Source organism: Falco cherrug (genome assembly GCF_023634085.1).
Source record: "Falco cherrug isolate bFalChe1 chromosome W unlocalized genomic scaffold, bFalChe1.pri SUPER_W_unloc_1, whole genome shotgun sequence".
NCBI lineage: Eukaryota > Metazoa > Chordata > Aves > Falconiformes > Falconidae > Falco > Falco cherrug.
Genome location: NW_026599288.1, coordinates 10,608,938 through 10,635,370, shown reverse-complemented (window position 1 = coordinate 10,635,370; position 26,433 = coordinate 10,608,938). Strand labels below are relative to the sequence as shown.

The 26,433-nt window shown below is 41.0% G+C and overlaps 1 protein-coding gene across 9 annotated transcripts in view; it reads left to right on the top strand.

Moving 5' to 3' along the window:
• The window catches only part of LOC129734913 (adenomatous polyposis coli protein-like), a 128,604-nt gene that overhangs the window by 37,407 nt on the left and 64,764 nt on the right, over positions 1-26,433 (top strand). For 8 of the 9 annotated variants that reach the window (XM_055700309.1, XM_055700310.1, XM_055700308.1 and 5 more), the window contains 2 exons: positions 13,652-13,760; positions 17,595-17,708. In XM_055700309.1, coding sequence (XP_055556284.1) covers positions 13,652-13,760; positions 17,595-17,708 — 223 coding nt within the window. Of the gene's footprint in view, positions 1-11,577; positions 11,700-13,651; positions 13,761-17,594; positions 17,709-26,433 lie in introns of those variants that run through there. The other variant, XM_055700315.1, reaches the window with a different exon arrangement.

The window sequence follows — 26,433 nt, the reverse complement described above, 5'->3', positions numbered from 1 at the left end:
TTTATAGCTACCATAGGTGGTTGATTGGTTACTTAATATTAGGAGTCGTCTACCTAGTGATTCTTTTCTCTTAACAAAAATGACTGCTAAACAAAGGCATCTTGAAGATGTCATTCCCATATGTTTTGTCAATTGGCAAAACCATAAACTTTGGTTTTTTTCTTTGAAGGTAATATGAAAAACATACATCTAGGGCATATTGCAAAGTTGTCCCACAATATCAGTCAATTGTGAAGGAAATGCAAAGTGACATGCAGCTGTTTCTGTTGAAGGCTGCTTTATATCCTAAAATGAATCTGACTGAAATCCCAGATGTCTTCAGAGGCCTCTGTAAGACAGGGGTTTCTAAAGATTGAGGCATTGAAAGCTACTTGATGGATGGGATGTGTTGTGGGCTGACCTTGGCTGGCTGGCTGCCAGGTGCCCACCCAGCCATGTTCTCACTCCCTCTCCTCAATAGGGCAGAGGAGAGAAAAATATAACAAAAGGCTTGTCGGTCACGATAAGGACAGGGAGATCACTCACCCGTTATTGTCATGGGCAAACTAGACTTGACTTGGGGAAAATAAATTTATTTTACTGTCAATTAATAACAGAGTAGGATAGTGACAAAAACTAAACTAAAAACACCTTCCCCCTCACCCATCCCTTCTTCCCAGGCTCAACTTCACTCCTGACTTCTCTATCTTCTACCCCCACTTTGAGTGGTGCAGGGTAATGGGGAATGAGGGTTGCAGTTAGATCATGTTAAGTCACAGTTCAGGAAAGCACAGTGAGATCACGTCGGGGTCACCAAATTGTTATAAACGATAACAATTAAAACAATTTTATTTTGGGTTCAATCAATTTAGGTTGAGAAACAATAAGCAAAAACAGCACTGGGTGTGCAGAGAACTCAATTAGTTCCACCACACGCACACCTGAGTCCTAAAAGCAGCGTCTTTTATGTCCGGATCTTGACCAATCTCTTCTTGCCAGATGTTCGTCCTGCTCTTTTCCCATTGGGTCGCCAGGGCACACCCTCTCCTCCTATTGGATCCTCTTTGGCGCACTTGTTTGAATCTCAGGGTCTTTGTCTCCTTTGGCGGCTATCCCTAGCATGTTTTCTTTATCTGCTTTCTTTATCTCCTTTAGCTGGCTTTTCTAAGCAGCGATTGCCTCAGGGGAAGGGGGAGCTTTTACATTGTTTCAAAGGAGAATCACACGTGCCCATTCATTACAATTGTGATACAGGCTTTAGATTTACACAGGGTACAACAATTACACTTATCACACTACATTCTATTTTTTACATGAATCATGACTGCGTTTATCACAATCATAATACTTTGTATCTGCTGCTCCTTCTTCCTCATGCTGTTCCCCTGCTCCAGCATGGGGTTTCTCCCATGGAACATAGTCCTTCATGAACTGCTCCAATGGGGGTCCTTTCCATGGGGTGCATTTTTTCATTAACTGCTCCAGTGCAGGTCCTTTTCCAAGGGATACAGTCTTTCAGGAGCAGACTGCTCCAGTGTGGGTCCCCCATCGACCACAGTTCCTGCCAGAAAACCTGCTCCCGCTTGGGGTCCTTTCCACAGGCCTCAATTCCTGCCAGGAGCCTTGCTCTGGTGTGGGCTCTCCATGGGCTGCAGTTTCCTTCAGGGCATATCCACCTGCTGTGGTATGGGGTCCTCCATGTGCTGCAGTGTGGGTATCTGCTCTGACATGGTCCTCCATGGGCTGCAGGGGACAACCTGCTTCACCATGGTTTTCTCCACAGGCTGCAGGGGAATCTCTGCTCTGGCACTTGGAGCACCTCCTCCCCCTCCTCCTTCACTGACCTTGGTGTCTGCAGGGTTGTTTCTCTCACATATTCTCACTCCTCTCTCACAGCTGCTGTGCAGCATTTTTTTAACCCGTTCTTAAAAATGTTATCACAGGTGCTACCAACATTGCTGATTGGCTCAGCTTTGGCCAGTGGTGGGTCCATCTTAAAGCTGGCTGGAACCGTAATACAAAAGCTTGGTGGGTAGCACTTTAGAAATCCCTGCTCTAAAGGGCCTTTCCTGGTGTTTAGTAAAACTTTTGCAATCAAGAGCTGAAAGGAGTATACTTTTCCTCTAAGGTACTATGTCTAGATCCCTTTCAATCCTATCAATAAAATTGAAGCAATTTCCTATGAGTCTGTTCTGATCCTCATCTAGTAGATACTGCATTTTTTCATTTTCCTAGTCAGGATCACTAATCATGCTTGCTTTCTCTCTTAAAATCTAGGTTCACGAAAGGTTGTATGAGAATATTTTCCCTTAATTTATGAATCTCTTCCCACTTGCTCATTCCAGTCTTTAAGAATATTATGTGTCTCCCATTTGAACTAATGGCTATCTTCCCTTCCAGTTTTCCATTGAAGTTGTCTTTCTTTGTAGTGCCTAGGGTATTAGCAAGATTAATGGAACAGAGTTCTGCATGTATAGTATTTCATAGGGACAGGGCAACTTGGTTCTAATTCAGGTAGCCTTTGATGTTCATCTTAACAAAACAGTGTACTTGCTTGTATTCTTTCCAGTGCTGTATTCTACCACATTATAGTAAAATTTTTAAGTGTACTTGGGGCTTTCAGTTAAGCTCCGATTCAACTCCAGGTCACTCAGAACAAGGAGTATTAATTTATAGCAACTGGAGTTCTTCAGTATGGTTAGTACATCTGTTATATGATCTGTGATCCTTTCCCACTATTGTGGATTCTGAGGTGACAGATTTTTGGATATTTTTCTCAATGATAATGACAGCTTAAGCAGTGAACTGATCTTTGTTTAAAATGATCCTGGGGAAAAAAAGAGAGAGGGATATTTTAATTTGAGATTAGTTCACTGATCTGATTATGAAACACTACGCAAGCAGTGTTACTGTCACAATTGAGGGGGTGAAGATTTGTGCTGCTGAGAAAATGATCTATAGAGACATGCTCATATAACATCTGGCTTCATTATTAGTAATGATTAATAATCAAAACTGCCCTATTCATTACGCTGTTTGAGGGGACATGTAAGAACACTTAGGGCCTCAGCATGGCCTCTGAATAGCCAAAAGAAAGAATTTGAGGGTGGAGAACACAGGACAGTGCATATAGAATCACTGCTTTCTGAAAAGAAAACTAACTACTTATTTTCCTATGCTCTGTGTTTAAATTTGTTTGGCAAGTTTAGTAAGTTTCTGTGTTTCTAAACATATATTTAACAAATATTTTTTTTTCTAGCCAATTTTGTTGTTTGTATTAAAACAGACTTTCAAAGAATTAATGGAATTTGCAAATCCCAATATTAAAAACAATTTTGAAAGAAAATAATATTTTTCAGAGTCCTGAAATGGGAACGTTTCCACCCAGGAATCTAATATATTGGCACAACACAGGCTCCTTGTGGGCAAGAGTGTTTGGATGAGGACCAAATCATTTATTAACTGTGTGTGAATTTGGCAAATTCACTAGATGTTGAGCTTGGCCAAAATGATCTTCTGAAGGGGAAAAAAAAAAAAAGGATTCAATTACCAGAATAAATGATTAAATTGTTCACATATTTCTCTTTTGCTTATCTTCCATCTAGTTACGAAGTGTTTAAAGGAGGGGAAGAGGGTGTATGTGTTTAGGTTATTAGTTCAGAACAGAATTCCTATTAAATGTACCCTGCTTTCTCTCTGGCGAGGTCAAGATATATTTGATTTTACTGAATTATTGAAGCACATACCTAAAAAAAATTTAATCGCATTTTCTGTAGAAACAGCTAACATATCCTAAAAATTTGCTGTCTCAATAATATTTTTTTTAATGCAGACAATTCTGTTTAATTTTCCTATTTTAGGTAAAACTCTCTTTCAGCCAAGCAATACATGTTTTGCCTCTGGTGTTGAGCAAAAGCTACTGTTTGAAATATCAGTAGCTTTGAGAGTAATTTTCAGGAATTGTTATCTTTTCAAGAATTTTTCATTTTATGGCCTACAGATGGAAATGAAATTATTAATTATAATTAAATAATAGGAGTAGCATATATTTTGTTACCTTTCTTACTAGGAATAACATTGACATATTTATCAAAAAAATATTTCCAAAAGAAGAAACCAATTTTCTGTGATCCTGCATTCATTCAGCTTATTGTTGGGAGCTTAAAAAAAACCTCACAAAACTCCACAAAAAACAAACCACCACCACCACCCACCCACACACATTAGACAAGTCTTTAGAAATACTAGTCCTGTAGAAAAGCAGTTCAAATTGAAAAACTTTTTTTCCTCATAAAAGCATTATAATGTTCAAAAAAACTCCACTTGTCTTGCTGCATTCTCACTGAACTTGACAGTGTATGGCAGAGAACAGAATATTGTGAAAATACTGATATAAACAGTCTTGGGGTGTAAAAAGATGGAATAACTGCATTAGGTTTTTTCATCAAAATTTTTCTTTGATCAGTAACAGCTCTTCCACCTTAAACACTCTCCTAAGCTCAAAATCATGATCAGCAATGGTCAGAAACAGATGAGAATAATCTGAGACATGCTGTTGTGGTTTAACCCCAGCTGGAAACCAAGCACCTTGCTGCTGCTTGCTCACTCCCCCTCACCCAGAGGGAGGGGGAGGAGAATCAGAAAAGAATGTAAAACTTGAGGGTTGAGATAAGAACAATTTAATAGGTAAAGCAAAAGCCATGCACACAAGCAAAACAAAGCAAGGAATTCATTCAGCACTTCCCATGGGCAGGCAGGTGTTCAGCCATCCCCAGGAAAGTAGGGGCTCCATCACGCGTAACGGTTACTTGAGAAGACAAACACCATAATGCCAAAAACCTTCCTCCTCCTTCCTCCAGTTTATATACTCAGCATGACATCACATCATATGGTATGGAATACCTCTTTGGCTAGCTTGGGTCACCTGTCCTGGCTGTGTCCCCTCCCAATTTCCTGTGCCCCTCTGGCTGGCAGGGCCTGAGGAACTGAAAAGTCCTTGATTTAGTATAAACATAGCAACGATCAAAACCATCAGTGTGCTATCAACATTGTTCTCACACCAAATCCAAAACACAGCACTGCACCAGCTACTAAGAAGAAAACTAACTCTATCCCAGCTAAAACCAGGATACATGTCATTAGAAAAAGCGTTTACAAATAAAAATAGGTTTTATAAGGATTGACTTAATTATACTTTTGCAAATTTAATTCCATAGAATGGTTTGGGTTTGAAGGGACCGTAAAGACCATCTAGTTCCAACCCCCCTGCCATGGGCAGGGACACTTTCCACTAGACCAGGTTGATCAAAGTCCCACCCAAACCGGCCTTGAACACTTCCAGGGATGGGGCATCAACAACTTCTCTGGGCAACCTGTTCCAGTGTCTCACCACCCTCACAGTAAAGAATTTTTTTCCTAATCTCTCATCTAAATTTACTCTCTTTCAGTTTAAAGCCATTACCCCTTGTCCTATTGCTACAGACCCTACTAAAAGGTTTATCCCCATCTTTCTTATAAGCCCCCTTTAAGTACTGAAAGGCTGCTATAAAGTCTCCCCAGAGCCTTCTCATGTCCAGGCTGAATAACCCCAACTTGCTCAGCCATTCTTCATAGGAGAGGTGCTCCAGGCCTCTGATCATCTTTGTGGCCCTCCTCTGGACTTGCTCCAGCAGGTACATGTCCTTTTTATGTTGGTGGCTCCAGAGCTGAACACAGTACTCCAGGTGGGGTCTCATGAGAACAGAGGGGGAGAATCACCTCCCTCAACCTACTGGCCATGCTTCTTTTGATGCAGCCCAGGATATAGTTGGCTTTCTGGGCTGCAAGTGCACATTTTCAGGCCATGTTGAGCTCTTCATCCACCAGTACCCCCAATTCCTCCTCCTCAGGGCTGCTCTCAATCCATTCTTTGCCCATCCTGTATTTGTGCTTGGGATTGCTCTAACCCAGGTGCAGGACCTTGGCCTTGTTGATGAGGTTTGGACAGGCCCACCTCTCAAGCCTGTCCAGGTCCCTCTGGATGGCATCCCTTCCCTCCAGCATGACTGCACCACACAGCTTGGTGTCATCGGCAACCCTTCTGAGGGTGCACTGAATCCCAATGTCCATGTCACTGACACAGATGTTGAACGGTGCCAGTCCCAGTACATACCCCTGAGGAACACTATTTGTCACTGTTCTCCACATAAACTGGACATACCCAGTGCATGGACACACATGGAGGGGGGGGAAAAAGGAAGGTGCTGTTAGGAAAATCTCATTTCATAAATATTGTACCAATTAGTCTTTACAGTATGAAATTGTATGAACTTTAAGGTATGTAGTTTACATTGTATACTCCATTATTGTAGTTAAGTCAGCATGACTAAAAGACCCCAGCTCATTAGGGGCTGTCCTCCTCCTCGCACCCTGAAGAACAAAGGATACCCCTGAACTACTGAGATAACACCGGCATCCTAGCCCTTCTAACACCTCTGTGAAACCCTCCCTGTTATCTGGCATCATAGGTAAGTAACTGTAACAAGACCAGCTCCAGGGACATCTACATCAAGAAAGAAGCAGGTAGATGATGATGCCATAGAATTATAGTTGCTTTGCAAAACAGTAACATGTGGGTGTTAAGCAGTGATTGGTCAAATCATGTTGTATCTGAACACTTGAAAGATATAAGAACCATATGTAAAACCTCATTCAGGGTGTCCCAATTTGAATAGGACGCCTCAGGTGCATGAAGAATTACTTTTGTAATTCTATACTTTGCATCCTAGCCTCTCTCCTTGGTCAGCACAGGCCACTTCTGAAATTTTTGTGACAGTTTTGGTGACCCAGATGGGACGTAGCCAACTCACCTGATCCAATGTATCACTACTGCACAGACCCCAATGATCTGCACTGTTGGCTTGTGGGTGATTTTACCTTGAGATACTCTGGCACGGGTGTAGTGAACCATGGATCTTATTTGGTAGTAAAGGACGTGGTGGGGTTTTTTTTGTTTCTTTGGGTTTTTTTAATAATGGGAGGTGGACAAAGTATAGTGAAGAGGTCACTGGTAGATTAATTGTTGCAACACTGGAAATTTATTGATGGGATAGCCAGGTTATCAAAAGCCTGAGCCCTGTGTCAGGAAATTTGGCCAAAAGTGAACACTTCTGGTGATGCATACCAAATGTGGCCACAGCCTGGTTCTTTTAATGATATTAGGCTGAGCTATTTATAACAGCAAATGGAGGATTGATTCCCCTCACAAATGGACTATTGGTATATCTGGTTTATTGATATATGAGGTATCAAAAAAAATGACTTTCAAAGTTTCCTAAAGACTGACCAGCACTCATGGACCCCTAAGCCCTCAAAAACAGATTCCTAGGGGACACTGCTAACTAGCTCCCTGAACAGCTTAAAGTTGGCTCTCTTGAAATCCAGGGTAGCAACTCTGCTGTCCTTTTTTCTCATTACACTGAAAATTTTAAACTCAACCACTTCATGGTCACTGTGGCAAAGACAGCCACCTACCAACACATCTTCCACGAGTTCTTCTCTATTCACAAACAACAAGCCTAGGAGGGCATCTTTCCTAGTTGGCTCACTGAGTACTTGTGACAAGAAATTATCTTCAACAAACTTCAGGAATTTCACAGACTGCTCATCTCAGCAGTATGATATTCCCGGTTGATGCCTGGGAAGTTGAAATCTCCCATAAGAACAAGGGCTACTCATCCAGAGATTTCTCCTAATTGCCTATAGAAGAACTCATCAGTGCTTACATCCTGGCTGGGTGATTGATAGTAAACACCCACTACAATGTCTCCCTTGTTTTCCATTCCCCTCTCCAACACATCATCCTTAACTGTAAGGGCTGTACATTCAAACCTCTCCCTTACATATAGTGCAACACCTCCACCTCACCTGCCTTGCCTATCCATCCATCCCAGCACTCCAGTCATGGGACTCATTTCACCAAGTCTCACTAACACCAATGACATCATAGCTCTGGGAACTGACCAATGCTTCCAGTTCATCCTGTTTGTTTCTCACACTGCGTGCACTGGCATACAAGAATTTCAGATATGCTCCTGAGCCCTCCATGTGCTCCCGGAAGTAACATAAGTGTTCCCACTAGCATTGCCACCCTCAGGTGATGCCATGCCAACCAACCCTTGGCTTATCTTTGGCAATTGTGTTGGTATCCCCTTCCCTCACTGGTTCTAGTGTAAAGCCTTCTTGATCAGTCCCACCAGCTTACGCTCTAGGATGTGTTTTCCCCATTAGGACAGGTGGATCCTGTCATGCCCCAGCATTCCTCGTGCCTTGAGTGCTCTTCCACAGTTATAAACCCCAAAGTTTTGGTGGAGACACCAGTCCTGGAGCTATGTATTGATATCCTGGGCTCGTCTCTTTTTTCCAAGGTCTCTGTTACTGAAAGGATCGAGGAAAACACTACTTGTGTGTAGAGGACAGAGACAGTGGGTTTGACATTGATAATGTGCAGCTGTGATCCTGCAGCAAAGAGTTAAATAACTTTGAGGGAGTATGAGAAAAAACCCGGTTGAAACAGAAACAGAGGAGGAATGTGATCTGTCCTCCAGAAGATAAGGAAACAGCATGAACAGCAGGGAGTAGCCTATAGTGAATAGTGCCTGGGCACGTGGACAGTAGAGTTTGACCAATAATAAAGCTTTTAGCAGCGCATGTACAGAGTATAAACTTATAAAAGCTGTAACTAACTAACAATAAAGGTCTTTGCTTCATCATCCTTGCAAAGTCCGTGCCTCATACACCACACTTGTGCTCCTCAATTTTTTAGCATTCTTCCCAGGGCCCTGAAATCTCTTTTGATTGACCTTATACTTCGATTGGGACATCATTAGTACCAACATGAAAGAGCAGGAGTGGATAGTAGCTCTTCAGTTGTCTGGTGACATCCCTAATTCTGGCCCCAGGGAGGTAGCAAGCTTCCCTGAAAAGAGGGTCTGATGTGCAAATGGGCACTTCCGTTCCATACAGGAGGGAGTTGCCGATGACCATAACTCGCTGTTGTTTCTTCTCAGTGCTGGTTTTAATGCAAGTCATGTTGCAACGCGTTGGTCTGTCTGACCTTGGCAAGACTGCTTGCCTAGGTTTCTCATCTGTCTAGTTATGTGCTTCATCTACTGTACTCAGGTCTTCATACCTATTCTGTAAGGGTATCATAGAGGGTAAGGAGGGGTTTCTCTAACAGGTACATTCCTTAACCTTCTTCCACCCCTCCCCATCCCTTGTAACACTGCCTTCCTCCTGGCACTAAAGAGATTCTGCCCCTGCCTTTGTAGTGAGTTGGCTTGTGCGTACCAGAGATGGCAGAGCACAGCTCCATTGGTCAGTCTCTGTTTCAAACTATTGGATGGTCCTCAGTCTACCCACCTTCTCCTTAAGCTTGGCCACCAGGCAGAGCAGTTAATCTACTTGGTCATACATCCCACAGGTTTGCTTGCTATCACCCTCCATCTCCAGGAATATCCCTGCTACCCCACAGCCAGAAACCTGTGTGGTTGCATGCTTTGATAGGAACTCTGTGTGGCTGTATTGGTTCTACCAGGTGCTAGAAGCTCAGGAGAAGCAGAAGACACAGCTTTTTGTCATGTAGTCACCATGCTGCCATGTACTTGCCTGCTGGGAAATATATATGCTTATCCATTGCAATCAGCTGGTCTGATTATTTTAGCCTGTTTAAATCTCCCATGCTGCCAAGTGCAGGAGTGCAGGCTCTGCCCCTTGCTGGTTCATCCAGTCAGTAGGTCTGGGCTCAGTTGCTCAGGGAATGCCCCCTGTTCAGCCTTACACTCTCCTTGTGCTTGTCCATCCCTTGCCACTGCTTGCTGCCATTGCTGCTGGTGCTCCTTGCACTGCTCCAGTGTCTGTTGCACTCTGAGAAATTTCCCCTTTGGGTCAGAAATTGAGTAAAATCTCTGGCTGAACAAGAAAATCAGGGACATTCCACATTCAGCTCTACTTGCCTATCCTTTTGCGCTTTTTTTCTGCTTTTACTCTTTTTTTTTTTTTTTCTTTTTCTCTCCAGCTATTGCTACTACTTCTGGTTTGTAAGCACATCTCCAACAGGAATTAGGGTCAGGACTGGAACCTAGCCAGTTTTCTGTGGGAACAGTCTGCATGCCATTTGCACGTACCGATTTGGTTTTGGGGCAACAGCAAGTGCCCAGAGTGTGGGATGATCTGCAGAAGGTGATGCAAAGTATACGTGGCATCTTTCACATTTATAACTCTACATGGGCTGACACGCAGCAACCATTTGCAGCTGTCTTTACTCCTGATGAAAAAAATTAAAATCTTGGAAAAAAATTACAGATGGCCTGGGGAAGCACAGGGCAGAACCCCATGGCCAGCCAATGACCCAGGTCAGTCCTCCAAAGTTACCAGCCAATAGAGATATGCTGCAAAGAGCGAGAGGGGAATTGTTAAAATCCTTAGAACTGGCAGGAAGGAAGACTGTAAATTGGGCTAAGGGCCAAGAATGCCAGTAAGGAAACGCTGAACATCCTTCTGAGTATTATGCCCAATTGGTTAAACAAGTGAGAATGTTTGGAGGGGTCAACCCTGAGAAGGAGGAAAATTGATCTTTAATGGTATCTTTCTTTGTACATCAGTCTTTCTTAATAAAGAAATATTTTTCTAAACATATACCTGGATGGCAGGGCAAAGGATTGGATTAAATAGTCAGCATTGCCATGTTCACGTGTAATGGAAGAGATGAAAAACAGGTGAAGAGAAAAGAACATGAGCAGAAAAAGAGTCTATTGGCAGCAACATTGAATAGCAGTCCTAGACTAAAGGGATGGGGATGTGGAGGTCTTCAAGGCAGAAGCAGAGGAGGAAATTTTAGGAGCAGTGGGCCTCAAGGAACAAGAAACTTGTAATTATCGTGGACAATAAGGTCATTGGAAATGGGAATGCCCAGTATGATCAAAGGGCTTCCCAAAAGAACCTCTCAATCCCATGGTGCAATTTTCCCCTGCTCTATGCAACTGGGGCAGCTAGATTTCACCCAAGTTTGACAGCAGGGACCTAACATGCAGTTACTACAAGAGCCTCTGAATACAAAATATTTTCCTCTTCTTATGAGAAACTGGTCTTAAACCTTTTAATTAATGAACATAATTACTCCTGTCTAATAGATACAGGGGGAACTTTTTCTACCTTAAATCAGTATACCTATTCATCTGGACTTCCAATACCTTTTTCAGGTTACTCGGGGAAAGATACAGCTAACATAGACAAGGCTTCCTCAGGGCTTTGCTGGGTCCTCCACTATTTTTCTAAAATTTTAGTAAAAGATTTGCAGGATGATGTGTTTAAAAAATTGATCTGGTTTTGATACAGTATGTTGATGATTTATTAGTAACCAAGGAATCTTGTATAGCTGACACCCGTGCCTTACTGTTTGCTTTAGTTGAGAAGGGCCATTGAATTTCTTCACATAAGTTACAATTATTTTTTTTTATGGAAGTGTAAAATATCTGGGTTACATTCTCCAGGAAGATCCGAGAACCATATTACTGCCGTTCAAAATCTTCCCCAACCATTTCTTAAAAACAAATGCAGGCCTTTTTAGGAGCTGTAGGATTCTGCTGACCCTGGATTGCCATTTCCTCAAAAGCAGCTAAAGTACTCATACAAAGATAACTGCTCAAGATGCTGGAGAACCAATTCACTGGGCAACGGACAAGGTAAATACATTTGAGCTTTTGAAGCAAGCTGTACCTGCTCTGGGATTACCAGGCTATTTTGTATATGAAGGGAAAGGAATAGTCTCGGGAATGTTAACTCAAAGCCATGGGAATGACAATGTCTGACTGCATATTATTCAGCTCAGGGAGACCTGGTAGCTCAAGGATCTGTTGCCTGCACTTGTGCAATAGCTACTGCAGCACTCTTAGTTGAATGGAGTAAAAATCTAGTGCTTGGACACCCTCTGATGGTACAAGTACCACACAAAGTTGAAATGCTACTGTCACAGCATGTTATGCAGGCAATGTCACCACAGTGAGTCGCTATGAGACGATTCTCTTAACAGTGGAAAACATAGCAACTAAACAGTGTAATACACTGCACCCTCTACCCTACTCCCTTTACCTGGGGAAGGAACTCCACATCACAATTATGTAATAACAATTTGTGAAGCCAAAAAGACTCAAGAAGTTTTAACAGATGTGCTGTTTCTAAATCCTGATCTAGAACTATTTGTAGGTGTTGTAGTTGTTCCTTTGGTGCTTTTCAGTGCAGCAAGCTCCTCTGTGACTTCGAAACGATCATTTGTCCCACGAATGAAAATTAGAAGTTGTGCAGAATCACGAACATCATTGCTTTCGTCGAGTGCCAATGAGAAACAGCAAAGTTTTTTTGAGGAGTTTTGCAACTGCAGATTCAAATTTTCCCCCATTTCTTCAGTCCTTCGTGTAATTGCAGGTCCTGAAAGCCTCCCTCACTGTACTAAATAAATCCGCCTTCTCTGGACACATCTCTTTGGCCACAGAAAGAAGGCATTCTTTAACAAATTCTCCCTCTGTGAATGCTCTGCCAGTGCGCGCTACGAGCTTGGCAACTTGATAGCTTGCTCGAAGTGATGACATATTGAGCTGCTTTTGCTTCACAGAAGTATTTTGCTGAGTTGTCAATCCATGTTTCAGTCTTAATATTTTATCTTTTCTCACTTGTCCGACCAAAGAATCATATTTACCTTTATGTTGAGTTTCGTAGTGTCGACGCAAATTGTATTCCTTTGACACAGACACTGAATTCTGGCATATCAGACAAACAGCTCGCTCTTTGTACTCCGTGGAAAAATAATCAGAAGTCCACTTTCTTGGAACACCCCGCACTCGGAGTCAACTGTTCTTTTTTTTTGACATGATGGTGCGCGCGTTTCCCACTGGTGCTGGCTTGCTTGTCCTGCCTGGGAGCTGGAGGGAGGGAGGGAGAGACGGGGGAGCCGCCCCCCTCGCTGATGCCGCCGCCCCCCTCCTCAGCCCGGCCGCGCAGTCCGGACAGGGTGGCCAGAAGGGACTGAAGGGACTTTGCCGCGCCGGGGCTCTGGCGATTCGCCCGAGTTGGCTGGACCTCGCAGTGCAGAGGCTGCCGACTGAGCTTGCCCGGCAGAGGAGATGGGGGGGGGGGCGGAGGCAGGGCGGGGGGGTCTGTAAATACCGGGGGCCGGATTGAGGACCCTAGGGGGCCGTATCCGGCCCCCGGGACGTAGTTTGAGGACTGCTGTTCAGCAACATCAAAGCCTTTTCTTAAATAGCAGTTGTCGTTTGCTGCATCGCATAAAGCATATTGTCATAAAGAAGCATGATTTAAAGTTAGCATGTGACTAATAAATGCTTAGATTTCACAAAATGCCTCAGCTATAGATTTCAAACTGAATTTATAAAATAATATAGGTATTCTTTCTTTTACAGATGTGGACCTGATATACAAGAATTTAAAGTGATTTGCTTAGCACAGTATAGTTGGTTGATTAGTGAGGGCCAGGGAACAGAACCGACCTTAACTTCTTTGTGCCATCTTCATCAAACCTCATTATTTCACCTTTTATATAGGTATCAATGCTTATTGCTGTACTTGTATTTGATAATGAAGACTCTAGTAGTAAGGCATTTCTGGCTTTTGTTTTTGATAGATCTCTGTTGCTTGGGGAGCTTGAGAAGGAAGAGAAAGAAAAGGACTGGTATTATGCTCAGCTTCAGGACCTTACTAAGAGGATTGATAGTATTCCCTTTACTGAAAAAGTAAGTAACTACAGCATGCTCATTTATGTATCTGATGCTACAATCTCTGTTTAGATGCTGTATATGTTTTATGAATTTATGGCCGTTCTCTACTATTGTTTTCAGTTAAAGCATTTTTTTGTTCACTATGCAAATTAATTCAGACTAAATAATGTATTTTTTCCTTTGCAATTCCCTGGTTTTCAGATGTTGTTTTACCTGCTAAAATTCATACCTATCAGTATGAATGTCAGTGCTAGAGAGGAGCACTGAAAAGTTATGACAGATGAGTTATAAGTCAGTAGGTTTCTTCTTTGACTGTATCCCCCAAAGGCCTTTTTTTTTTTTTAATCAGTTCTTTTATTTTATGGATTCTTTTAATTTTAAGAGCAATATTAGCCTAAGAGACCATCTAAACAGGAGCTCTAATTTCAGAGCATTGAGTAAAATGGTGCTATAGCCTACGCAGATATTAACGCCCCTGTAAACTTTTACCTTGGCATCTCCAAACTATAGTCAAGTCACTGTTTTCTGGGATAACGAAGACCTCTGATATCCCAGATAATACACATTTTCCTGGTGTCAGACCTCAGCAGCTTGGATATATTTGCAGTGCATTCTTTAGTACATACAGTTATTGGAAGACTTGGTTGCCCATCTTTACAGAGCCATATTTGCTCAGGAATCAATTTAGCTGTATTTACGCAGTACTGTCAGAACTAGACAGCTTCCTGGAAGTAGAAATAGAATATGGAAACACTTTAGTGGCTGGGGTGAAACAGCTGAACTTCAGCAAATCTAATATTGAGTCACAGCCAAGTTAATCAGAAAACCAGGGACAAGGGGAGAAAGAAGGAAAAAGACCTTGAAGAAACGTAATCCATTTCCCAAAAGCATTGTTGGCTGTATCTGTGTCACTCTAAATGTGTCATAGGTTTTAAGATTAAGTTTCCTCAACTTCATAGGTAATCAATTAACTTAGCTTTTCATATTATTAGAATGTTTTACTTAACATCTATACTAAATCTCTTTTGTGGCAATTTATGTCCATCACTATTTATTCCATCCACAGTGGAACGGTAGATCCCATTCTTTTTTAGCACTGTTTTACATATTTGTAGACTGTTATCTCTCTTGTTGGCTTTCTGAATTGACCTTGGTGAAGTCTTGGGAGACCTGCTGGTGGTGACTTGTTTATCTGCAAACTAAATAACTGTCAAAAAACAGTGAAGAGTTGACTTCTAGCAATAATGAAAAATACATCAGCCATAATTTAATTTTCTAAGAATAAATAAAACTTTTAAACTTTGTCATAGTTTCCTCAAAATTTCACATCTCTGCCTCTCAGTTCAGCTCACATTTTTGTCTCATGCTTTGAAATTCACAACCTTCTCATTTCTGTGCATCTACCAGAATACAGTCGGGCACTAGGGTTGTGCTTCAAGCTTTACCTTTCTTTTCATATGTCTGTAGTTGAAGGCTTCCTTCTGACCTTCTTTTAAGACCCTTTTCCAGAACAAAAAGGGTAATTAATAATGCCTTCATAAGATCTCTGCATATTATTGGTGGAACAGAGTAGCTATTGTATACTGGCTTTGGTTTTTCCTTTTTCCATACCAGGAGAACCTTTAGAACAAAGCAGCAAAGGTAATTTCTGTCTTTTGTCAGTGACCACAAATAATATGGTGCTATGGTAATACCAAAAGGTCTGCCATGTCCCTGTAATACATAGCATTGTTTTAAGACTGATGGTGAAATATAGTAGCATATTTGGTTTATGTGGCAAGGTTTTCAGGAGGGGGGCACTACAGGAGTGGCTTTTGGGAGAAGACACCAGAAGTTCCCCCCATGTTAGAGCCAGTTTCAGCCAGCTCCAAGACAGCTGGCCAAAGCTGAACCAGTCAGCAAAGCTGGTGGTGCCCCCGTGATAACATATTTAAGAAAGGGTAAAAAGCCCTACACAACAGCAGCTGGGAGAGAGAGGACTGAGAATACGTGAAACAACTCTGCAGACACCAAGGTCAGTGAAGGAGGAGGTACTTCAGGTGCCAGAGCAGAGATTCCCCTGCAGCCCATGGAGAAGACCATGGTGAAGCAGGTTGTACTCCAGCAGGAGCAGGTATTCTGGCAGGATCTGTGGTCCATGGGGGACCCATGTTGGAGCAGTCTGTTCCTGATGGACTGTATCCTGTGGAAAGGACCCACACTGGAGCAGTTTGTGAAGAACTGCAGCCCATGGGAAGGGCCCGCATTGGAAAAGTTCATGAAGGATTGTGTCCCATGTACGAGGCCCCACACTGGAACAGGGGAAGAGTTGTGAGGAGGAAGGAGCAGCAGAGACAAAGTATTATGAACTGACCGCAACCCCCATTCCCCATCCTCCTGTGCTGCTCAGGGGGAGGAGGTAGAGAAATCAGGAGCGAAGCTGAGTCTGGGAAGAAGGGAGGAGGATGTTTTTAGATTTGTTCTTATTTTCTCACTATCCTACTCTGTTATTAATTGGCAAATAATTAAATTGATCTTCCCCAAGTTGTGTGTTTTGCCTCTAATGGTAATTGGCAAGTAATCTCCCTGTCCTTATTTTGACCTATGAGCTTTTCATCATATTTTCTTCTCCTGTCCTGTTGAGACGGGGGAGTGATAGAGCAGCTTGGTGGGCACCTGGCAACTAGTTAGGGTCAACCCACCACAAGTAGTTAGGTGCTTTGTAAAACTTCTTCCTGAAAGATTGTAAATTTTATCAGTCATCTTATACTTGCGTATAATTGCTCCTAATAATGAAGAATGACTATGCCTTCTGATTTTGTTTTTCATACATTCATGCAGTCATTGTTTTTTGTTTGTGGTCTATTTACTAGTATCTTTTTGCTGGAGAGCAGACTAGAGAAAAGTCTTCATAAAATTAACTACAGCTGCTCATCACCTTTTTTGGAAAGGGCTCATGTTGTCCTTTTCCAGAAAGACAATTCTCACTGATATTTAAGTGATGGACCTTCTAATCCTCCATGACATTAAAAAATTTCTTGACAAGTCAGTGGTTTCAAATACATAGCTATACGGCAGTGGCAAATAAAATGAAATTAAAGTTATATTCATCTAGCAAGAACAGTTAAAGGTAATCATGTGTATCAAAAGATGATATCAACTAATTCACTTTTCTGAGCAAACATGTTTATTGTACCTGTTACTGTTTTCCACATGCTTGAATAACTAGCCTGTGTACATATGATGAAATGGTACAATCTGCCTTGCTGGAAATATTCAAAGCTTGTCTTGACTTGGGCCTGGATAACCTAATCTAAGGCCCTACTTTCAACAGAAGGTGGGATCAGGTGATCTCCAGAAGTTCCTGTCAGCCTAGACTTTTCTATGTTTCTGCAATCTTTTAAAATAAAGCTTGAGGGAGTTGAACTTAAATCACCTTTCATGCTAATTTTAAGTATTTTCCCTAAGTTGCAAAGACCTGCTTATTAAAATAAACATTAAAATTATAAACTAGCTTTGCTGATGCCTTGAAAAATATATTGGTTGGAGTACCTTTCCTTAAGTGATGTTGTAGGTTAAAAATTCAACAGCTATGTTAAAAAAAAACAGAATAGTTAAAAAAATGTTAATGATTATGTTGTCTCAATGTTTATATGGCTTTTAGTTATTTGACAAGACTTGCAGGTAGTCTGTTGGTTTAACAATATTATGTGTTCTTGTTTTTAACAATGTAGTAATATATTAAGGGTCTATTTTCATGTTTTGTTTATGAAGTTTGGTGTGTAAATGGAATTGTTTTGCTTTTGTTCAAAGAAATACATAGTTTATATCAACCTTATTTAAAATGCCTTCTTTGTACTTCAATTTCAGTTCTCCTTGCAAACTGATATGACCAGAAGGCAGTTAGAGTATGAGGCAAGGCAAATCAGAGCTGCAATGGAAGAACAACTAGGTACTTGTCAGGACATGGAGAAGCGAGCACAGGTATAGTTTTTCTTTCATTAGTAGGAGTGGGAAAAGATTTTCATGTGTTTTCATTAAGTTATTGCTGTTTTATATCTTTAAACTGTGTGTAAGCCCAGTGAATACTTTAGAACATTTATCTAGCCTTTTAAATATAAAAATAAGAAACAAAATATAGAAAATACCTAGTCAGCACAAAGGACCTTTCTCTGCCTGTTTAAAAGAAAGCTTGTGAGTAGGTGGAAGTAGTAGACAATGTCTTGAAAAGAAAGTAATTTTTGATAATTTGATTTATTTGTTTCAATTTTAGCTTTGAACAAACATGTAATTGCAACTGCTTTATTTTGTTTGTTGTGTTGTTGTTGAAGTTTGTACTTTTAAGTTTAGAGTAAGTTCCAGTTACTGTTAAGTTTCCTTGACCACAAAGCATGCATCAAGGAATAATCTTTGAAAATGAGATATATTGGCAAAATTTAATTTGCATCCTTACCTGTAAATTCTTTATAAATAAAGTTATGTATAGTTCTGTATACAAATCATGTTACACACATTTGGAAGTAAATTTCCTTTACACACAATTACATGCTGAATTAATCAGTTGCATGCTGGCTTTAAAAATATACTCCCCCACAGTAGTAGAGTAACAGTTTGAATTATGTATTGCCATCTATTTCCATAGATGATAAATAGCCAACTTTTAATAAAAATAGTATCTTTAAGCTTCATTTTCTTCACCAAATTTACCTCAACACAAAATTCTACATATGAAATATTTCTAATGAATTCTGTTTGTAATTAAAATTTAAACCAGCTTTTTCTAAAGCAAGTAATTTAGTAGAACTTTTCAGAAAATTCTTATGGCTATAGTTTTTAGCAAAATATGCATCCTCTATTTGTAGAGCTCAGTCTATGAGGTATGTACATTAAGGCCATGTAAGGATCTATATTGACGTACTCAGACCAAAGTTCACTCTTCCTTGTTTTAAGCTGCTTGGATAACTGGCTCCGATCTGGAAGCCATATGGCTGTGTTACAGAGGTTTATCAGCTATGGTGCTGCCCTGCACTAATACAGCTGTGCTACTTGTGTGTGACCACCTCCAAATGAAGGCAGAACAGACTCATAATTGTCTGTATGTCTGGTTAGCCCTGTTGTAAAAGAAAGTAATACTGAATCAACACTAGATCTTCCGAGCATGATTTACTAACACTGGCCAAACTTTTAAGTGCACTCAGAGAATAAATCAAGTATTTCTAAGATTTGACTGTAGTTATGTCACTATAAAAGTAACTAAGTTGTCCCTAAACGTATACTTCCCTACACATTGTAATTTATTTTTTTTTTTTTGGGGGGGGGGGGGGGGGGGGGCACTACCAAGAGGATGTTGATTTATTCCCTATACATATATGTAATACCTATATACTTATTGAAATTACTGTTTTAGGATTATATAAAAATTATCAAAATAGGAAATAACTAATTTGCATTGATTTTATTATACTAAGGACAGGTTTCAAAGCTAAGTTAATTGTTGTATAAATACATAAAAGCAAATTCCAGATTATTCCACTGTAATGTTCAAATGTGAAAACTGAACTTTTCATATTTGCCAGGTATAGTGAACTTGCTAATTTTTCAACTTACATTTTGCTCTATATTTTTGTTCCTCCACGATTGCGATACAGAATACAATGCCAAATGTAAGTTGGAGGAAGAGAAAAGTTGAGCTATATAAAGACTGGCATTTCAGATAATTATATTAATAGTTCCAAATACTTATTCTGTGAGAGCTGATAACCTGCCGCTGGCCAAGAAATTCAGGTACTAGCTGCCCTTCCTTTTGGACCTTAAATTAATAGTAAAATAATAGCCTTCTTCCTCTCTCATCTGTCATCATTGGGACTTGCTTCTTTTAACCTTGTTCTTATGAAACACTGTGTACATTACTTAGCTCACAGAAAATTATTTATGCATTATCCTTTATGGAGTTTGTATACAGCCACACACTCAACAGTTATTAAAAAAGATGCATTATTAGCGTTAGCAATTTATTTTAGCTTATCCATTCAAACTTTACATGGTAGTTCTTGTTTGAGAATAGAAAAGGCATAGTTAATCAAATTTTATTTTGATTATTCAAATATAGTCTAATACTTATAAGCAGAAGTAAAATTTCATTTCTGTAGATGTGGTGAGTTGAACTCAGCTAGCAGCCAAATGCCTACCCAGACTCATTCATTCCCTTCTCCCATGGTATGGGAACAGAATAGAAGAAAGTTGAAAAGATCAAAATAATGACAGTTTAATAGGGAAAGCAAAAGCTGCATGTGCAAGCAAAGCAAAAATAAGAATTAATTCACTACTTCCCATCAGTAAGGCAGATGTCCAGCTACTTCCTGAAAAGCAGGACCTTAGCACGCATAATAGTTGCTTGGGAAGACAAATACCATAAGCACAAACATCTCCCCCTTTCTCTGAACTTTTATTTCTGAGCATAGCATCTCATGGTATGGAATATCCCTTTGATCAGTTGCAGTCATCTGTCCTGACTGCGTTCCCTCCCAGTCTCTTGTCCATACTCAGCCTACTTGTTGTTGGGGGAAGGAAGAGAGAGAAAGCCTTGTTCCTGTGTAAGCACTGTTCAGTAGTCGCCAAAACATTGGTGTTATCAATGATGCTTTAGCCGCAAATACAAAGCACAGCACCATAGAGGCTGCTATAAAGAAAGTTAACTGCATCCCAACCAGACCCAGTACAGTAAAATCTTAAAAAATAAATTTTATTTCCAAGACTTGAAATCATGTTCACATAGAATATATTTTTCCTTTATACCAGAACAAAAATTATGTCTTGTCACAAGTACTCAATGAGCCAACTAGGAAAGATGCCCTCCTAGGCTTGTTGTTTGCAAACAGAGAAGAACTCGTGGAAGATGTGTTGGTAGGTGGCTGTCTTTGCCACAGTGACCATGAAGTGGTTGAGTTTAAAATTTTCAGTGTAATAAGAAAAAAGGACAGTGTTGCTGCACTCTCAAAACTAGCTAGCTGCAACAATCTCTTTTACCATCACATAGCAAGTTAACTTCAACAAGCAGTTAGCACGCCTTACCCCAGCACAGCCACCAATCCTCCACAAGCTCTCAAAAATCCACCTACCATTCATGCTGTTTCTTCATACTCTTCATGCCAGTCCCTCCACTTCTCATCTCTGCTGCCTTCTCCTTGTATCTCCTTCTCTAGATCTTTCTTCATTGGCTGCCCAACCTCTTAACAGAACCAGCCACAGCTGCACCTTGTCTACATCAGCCAACCCACACACCCCCCAAGCCAACCCACAGTTGTATATTATCAATGCTAATTAACCCAGCCTTATTCCTCCACAGGACAGCAGAGTTGCTACCCTGGATTTCAAGAGAGCAAACTTTAAGCTGTTCAGGGAGCTAGTTAGCAGTGTCCCCTAGGAATCTGTTTTTGAGGGCTTAGGGGTCCATGAGTGCTGGTCAGTCTTTAAGAAACACCTTTTAGAAGCACAGGAGCAGGCTATCCCATTGTGTCAGAAGTGAAGCAAATGGGGCAGAAGACCAGCTTGGTTGAACAGAGAACTCCTTGTGGAGCTCAGAGGAAAAAGAAAATGTATAATCTCTGGAAGCAAGGTCAAGCTTTGCAGGAAGATTACACAGCTGTGGTTCATATATGCAGGGAGAAGACATGTAAGGCCAAAGCTCAACTAGAGTTGAAACTGGCCAGTGTTGTGTCAGACAACAAGAGAAGCTTTTTAAAGTATGTTCAATAGCAAGAGGAGGTCTAAGGGAAACATTGGACCAACACTTGTTGAACATGATCTAATAGGGATGAAGAAAAAGCAGAGGCATTCAGTGCAGGTTTTCCCTCAGTCTTAAGTAATATTGATAGACCTTGGGCTGCCCAGTCCTCTGAGTTGGAGGACTACAGCTGCAGGAACAGTGACTTTCCATTTGCAGACACTGAAATTGTAGGGGACCAGCTATATCAGCTGAATGTTCGCAAGTCCGTGAGGCCTGATGGGATTCATCCCAGAGTTCTGAAGGAGCTAGTGGATGTTACGGCAGAACCCTTCTCGATCATCTGCCAAAGGTCTTGGGAGTCTGGGGAGGTCCCTGCTGACTGGAAGCTAGCTGCTGTAATTCCAATTTACAAGAAGGGCATGAGGGAAGACCCAGGGAACTACAGACCTGTAGAAGAATGAAGCTGGGTTAATTAGCATTGATAATATACAACTGTGGGTTGGCTTCAGGGGTGGTGGGTTGGCCAATGTAGTTAAGGTGCAGGTGTGGCTGGTTCTGTTAAGTGGTTGAGAGCCAATGAAGAGAGAGCAGCTGAGGAAGAAGCAAGAGAAGAGGGAGCAGGTCCTGGATGAGGTGAGGGTAGTAGAGGGACTGGCATGAAGAATGTGTTGGTATGAGATGGTAAAAGACCTTGTTGCAGCTTGATAGTTTGGAGAGTGCTGTGACACAAACCTGTTAGTCTAACTTCAGTACTGTCATGGTCCACTCAGTGGACTTGTAATGGTTTGTTTACTATGATCTTGAAGTGCAAAAATCAAGGTGACTATACTAAGGTGTTATGCTTCAATTAAACAGCACAATTTTATTATTTGCCTGTAAAGTGGAGTGTGATAGGTAAAAAGATAGAAAGTGAAGGAAAAGATAAAGTAAAAAGGAAAGAGGATTATAGTTACCACCATGGGTCCAAGGCGTCCCTATGGTCCCAGGTCCAGGCAGCGTCCCACCAGTCCTTCCGATCGTTGTGATCCTTGGTGGGGGAGATCTCCTAAAATTCGGTTGCTAAAGAGTCCTCTTTTATGCTGAGTAATACACATTGCTCCTCCTCTGGCCCATGGTTTGTTGTCAGTCTCTGCCTTCTCGAGCAAGGTTATCACACGTGTTATGGTTTGTCGCAATGACAACAGTTGTTCTGTGACCTTATCGTAGTTGTTCCTTCCAGCGCTGGGTATTAGGGAGCGGCATAGTACTCCCCATACCATGCAGTTTTCCTTCAGGGTCTCAGTGTCCATGAGGAGCACGTTCCATCTCCAGGTCTCTGTTAGCAATGTTGAGACAATATCGTTCTCTTTAGACTGACTCTTACACCATCCCGTGGCTCAACATTGTTATCAGGACCACGTGGCAGCGATATAACCCTCTAAGAGGGGAAAAAGAGGATAGGGAAAGAAAAAGGGGGAAAGGAGAATGACAGACAGTAAAAGAAGGGGGGAAATAATCAACTTTATATCAAACAATTTACAATAATCAAATGATATTCATAAAAATGACTCAACATAAATCTGTTTAGGTCTTGCACAATTTTCCTTGTGTCAGTAGATTTAGGGATGTCCACATTGGAGGGGATATTCAGCAAGTTATGTGCATTGATTACAGATGTCAAATATGTCAATTGTTTTACCATTTTCCAATTTAAAACATACAATATCATTGACAAAACAAGACCGATCAAGACCAATATCAAAAGAACAACAATAGGGTGACACAACTTGTTCAAGAAGCCAGTAGCAGTCGGTCGCCATCCAAAAAGCGTGTCCCACCATCTATATTCTGCATCTTTTCTCACTCTTCTCAAGACATGGTGTATTTCTTCCACATTGTGATGGACAGTTATCAGGGTTTTCTGTCTGTTTTCTCTAACCTTTTCCAGAATCTTGATCAAGTCTTGATGCTGTAACAATTGTTTTACCAAGGTGAGATTCATCTCAATGGGTACAGGCTGCAATTCGTGAATCAGTGTATAATTAAATTTCAAGAGCTGATGAGATGTGACTGGGGCTAAATAGGAAAAGTCATATTCAGTGATGTTAATAAAATTAGAAACACAAAAATTCGAATGATTCTTAGTATCCACAATCACCATATCTACAGATAAAGAATTACAAGCAGTCCTCAAACATGCACAACCTTTGCCAATATATACAAGCACTGTTTCAGAGTTATCGTCAGAACGAATTTCGAAATGACAGATATTCTGTGTAGTGTCTAAACAAATGTCCTGTGCTCTGATTGCCTTGCCTTCACAGATGAACCCTTGTTGTTCCCGCACGATACAAGATTCCAAATCTACAGTTTGCCATTTCTCATCCACCTTTTGGGCCCATACTCTATGCTCAAAAGGATAGAGTATGGTTCCATTGTGATTCAACCCTAAGGCAATAATGGGGTAGATTACATTTATTGACGCATGGGATATTGTCAATACGAAAGCGGGTGGCAATGTTTGTGGTGGGGTTATAAGTAAAGTTTACCAAATTTCACCAGGATTGGAGTTTCCTCTCAAAGTCAGTGGCACTATCCCAGACTATTTTCCGAATTTCAGTGGGGAAAATGCCTCCTTCACCTTCTCTAATAATCGAGGCAGCCACCGATTATATCCATAATTAGGCCTGGATACAACTAAGAGTCAAAGAAATATTATTCTGGATTATACCAAGTGAAGAGGGTCCCCGTGGAGAGTCGGCCAAGTCATGACAATCACACCAATATGATTACATGTCGAGCTCGCTTTATTAAACATTCAGGCTATATTTATAACTTTAACTGTTCACGCAATTCTACATACAGGTGATTGGATAAAAGTCTCTGATCACGTGAGCGTCCGTATCGCTGATTGGTGAGCATGCTGCAGGCGCCTGATCAGGGTGTGCTGACTTTGCGGTTCCCAGGTCCTGTTCTGCACCTGGCTTGTTGTTTGTGCATAGCTTGTTTTCTTCCTCAAACTGCTTGGTTCAAGGACAATTTAAAGTTTCTCTGCAGTTACAATTAACAGGCTTGGGTTGTCCAAACTGGACAATGGTAACATATGTCCTCGATCTTTTAAAAATTCCTCCACGCATCCCCCTTTTTTATTTTTGGACAACCCATGCCTGATTCACAATAGATTCACAACCTTTATACAAAAAAATAAACAGCCAAAAATTAAAAACATTACAACAATGATTATAACAAAGCGTATTCCTTCCATCAATAACATCTTTAACCAACCTGTTATCCCCAATACTCTCAACCATTCATCAAAGGGATTATCATCAGCAATATGCTTCATGTTTTCCTGCAATTTTGACAACTTCTTGTGTATCGATATGGAATGATCAGAAAGGTTCATACAACACATCCCTTCAAAATCCTCACAACTGTGTCCATGTGCTAATAACAAAAAATCTATTGCAGCTCTATTTTGCAATTTAGCATGCCTAACACTATCTACATCAAGCAATAATGAACTTAAAATCTGTGATGTAAGATTAAATTGTTTCTCTCCCCAGCACGCTAACCTTCGCATATTCTTAGCATATAATGCAGTCATTGCCCCCAGAATAAATATGGAGGCTAGGACATTTGCTGTTAAAGACTGTAGATCGACTCGGTCATTACATGTTTCATCAAAAGTGCGCAGTGTCCTCCGTGATCTGTGAGATTGTTGAGTCTTTTTTAATAAGTCTTTCATACGTGGAGCAAACAAAGTCAAACGCCCTAAATAACATGGTCCACCGACAGGATACAAAGGAATCCCTGGCCACTCTCTGTCCCCACATATCAGAAAGACTCTCGGTGGCAACTGATAACCCCCTGGTACATCTATATGGAAACCCCCAGTTTTCAATTCTCCCCAAATAGGTGAACCAGTTAGATTTTGAAACCCTGTATAAAACCCCCGTTCACCTGGACGTGTTAGCCATAACTGCCACGGGTCACCAAACCAAATTACTCCAGTGCCATTCACGGGTTAAAGTGGTGATGACATGCGGGTACAGTCTGCCATACCAGTTGCAGTTACATTAACATATTCAACAGGTACAACGCTAGCCAATAGGTCTAGCTCCTGCAAAGGTAAATGATGTGGCTGATTTAAATTCTCAATAACTGTCTTCTGCCACGCTGCATTACGCAGAGAAGGCCAAACATATTGTCCATTTGGACTCATACATGTACCATTCTGATTGGAAGTCAGATTCACTGCTTTAATATTCCAAAACCCATCAACATTTGTTTCATTCTCTTGCAGGGGAATACCAATTAAACAAGTTCTAAAGGGGTTGTCTGCCTGTTGCAGACTTAAACAAAAGTCTGTTACTCCCGTGATATTTGCCCACGTCACCCATATGTTTGTCCTAGGCAAGATGTCAAAAATACTTTGGCCAATGGGTAAAAAATTCATCAAGACCGCAAACCAAGTCCACCACTCAAACATGTTTACTCTTACAATTTCTACAATTTCTTTTCCAGCCAAATAGTTTTAAACAAATCTTTTTACTTTCTTCCCAATCCTGCTCTAAAATAGACCAAATTTCAAGTACAAAAATGAGTTTACTACGTTCTACACCACAAATCTGTGCTTTCACAGATTCTGATGATGTGTACTGTCTCCAATCAGCATGGTATTGCACTAGTCGTATGTTTCCTCTTGCTTCATGCCTGGTTACTAATCAAACGCACAGTACTCAATTTACTGTCCATACACCCTTCATACCATTTACATTTAAACTTTGGCTTACAGTACCATTTTACCCCACATTGCATAACATGGGCATAATACCTGCAGTTTACATCCCTTACAACAGGAGTCCCCAAACTTTTTAAACAGGGGGCCGGTTCACTGTCCCTCAGACACTGTCGGGGGCCGGACTATAGTTTGGAAAAAAATGAACAAATTCCTATGCACACTGCACATATTTTATTTGTAGTAGTGCACAAAAACAGGAA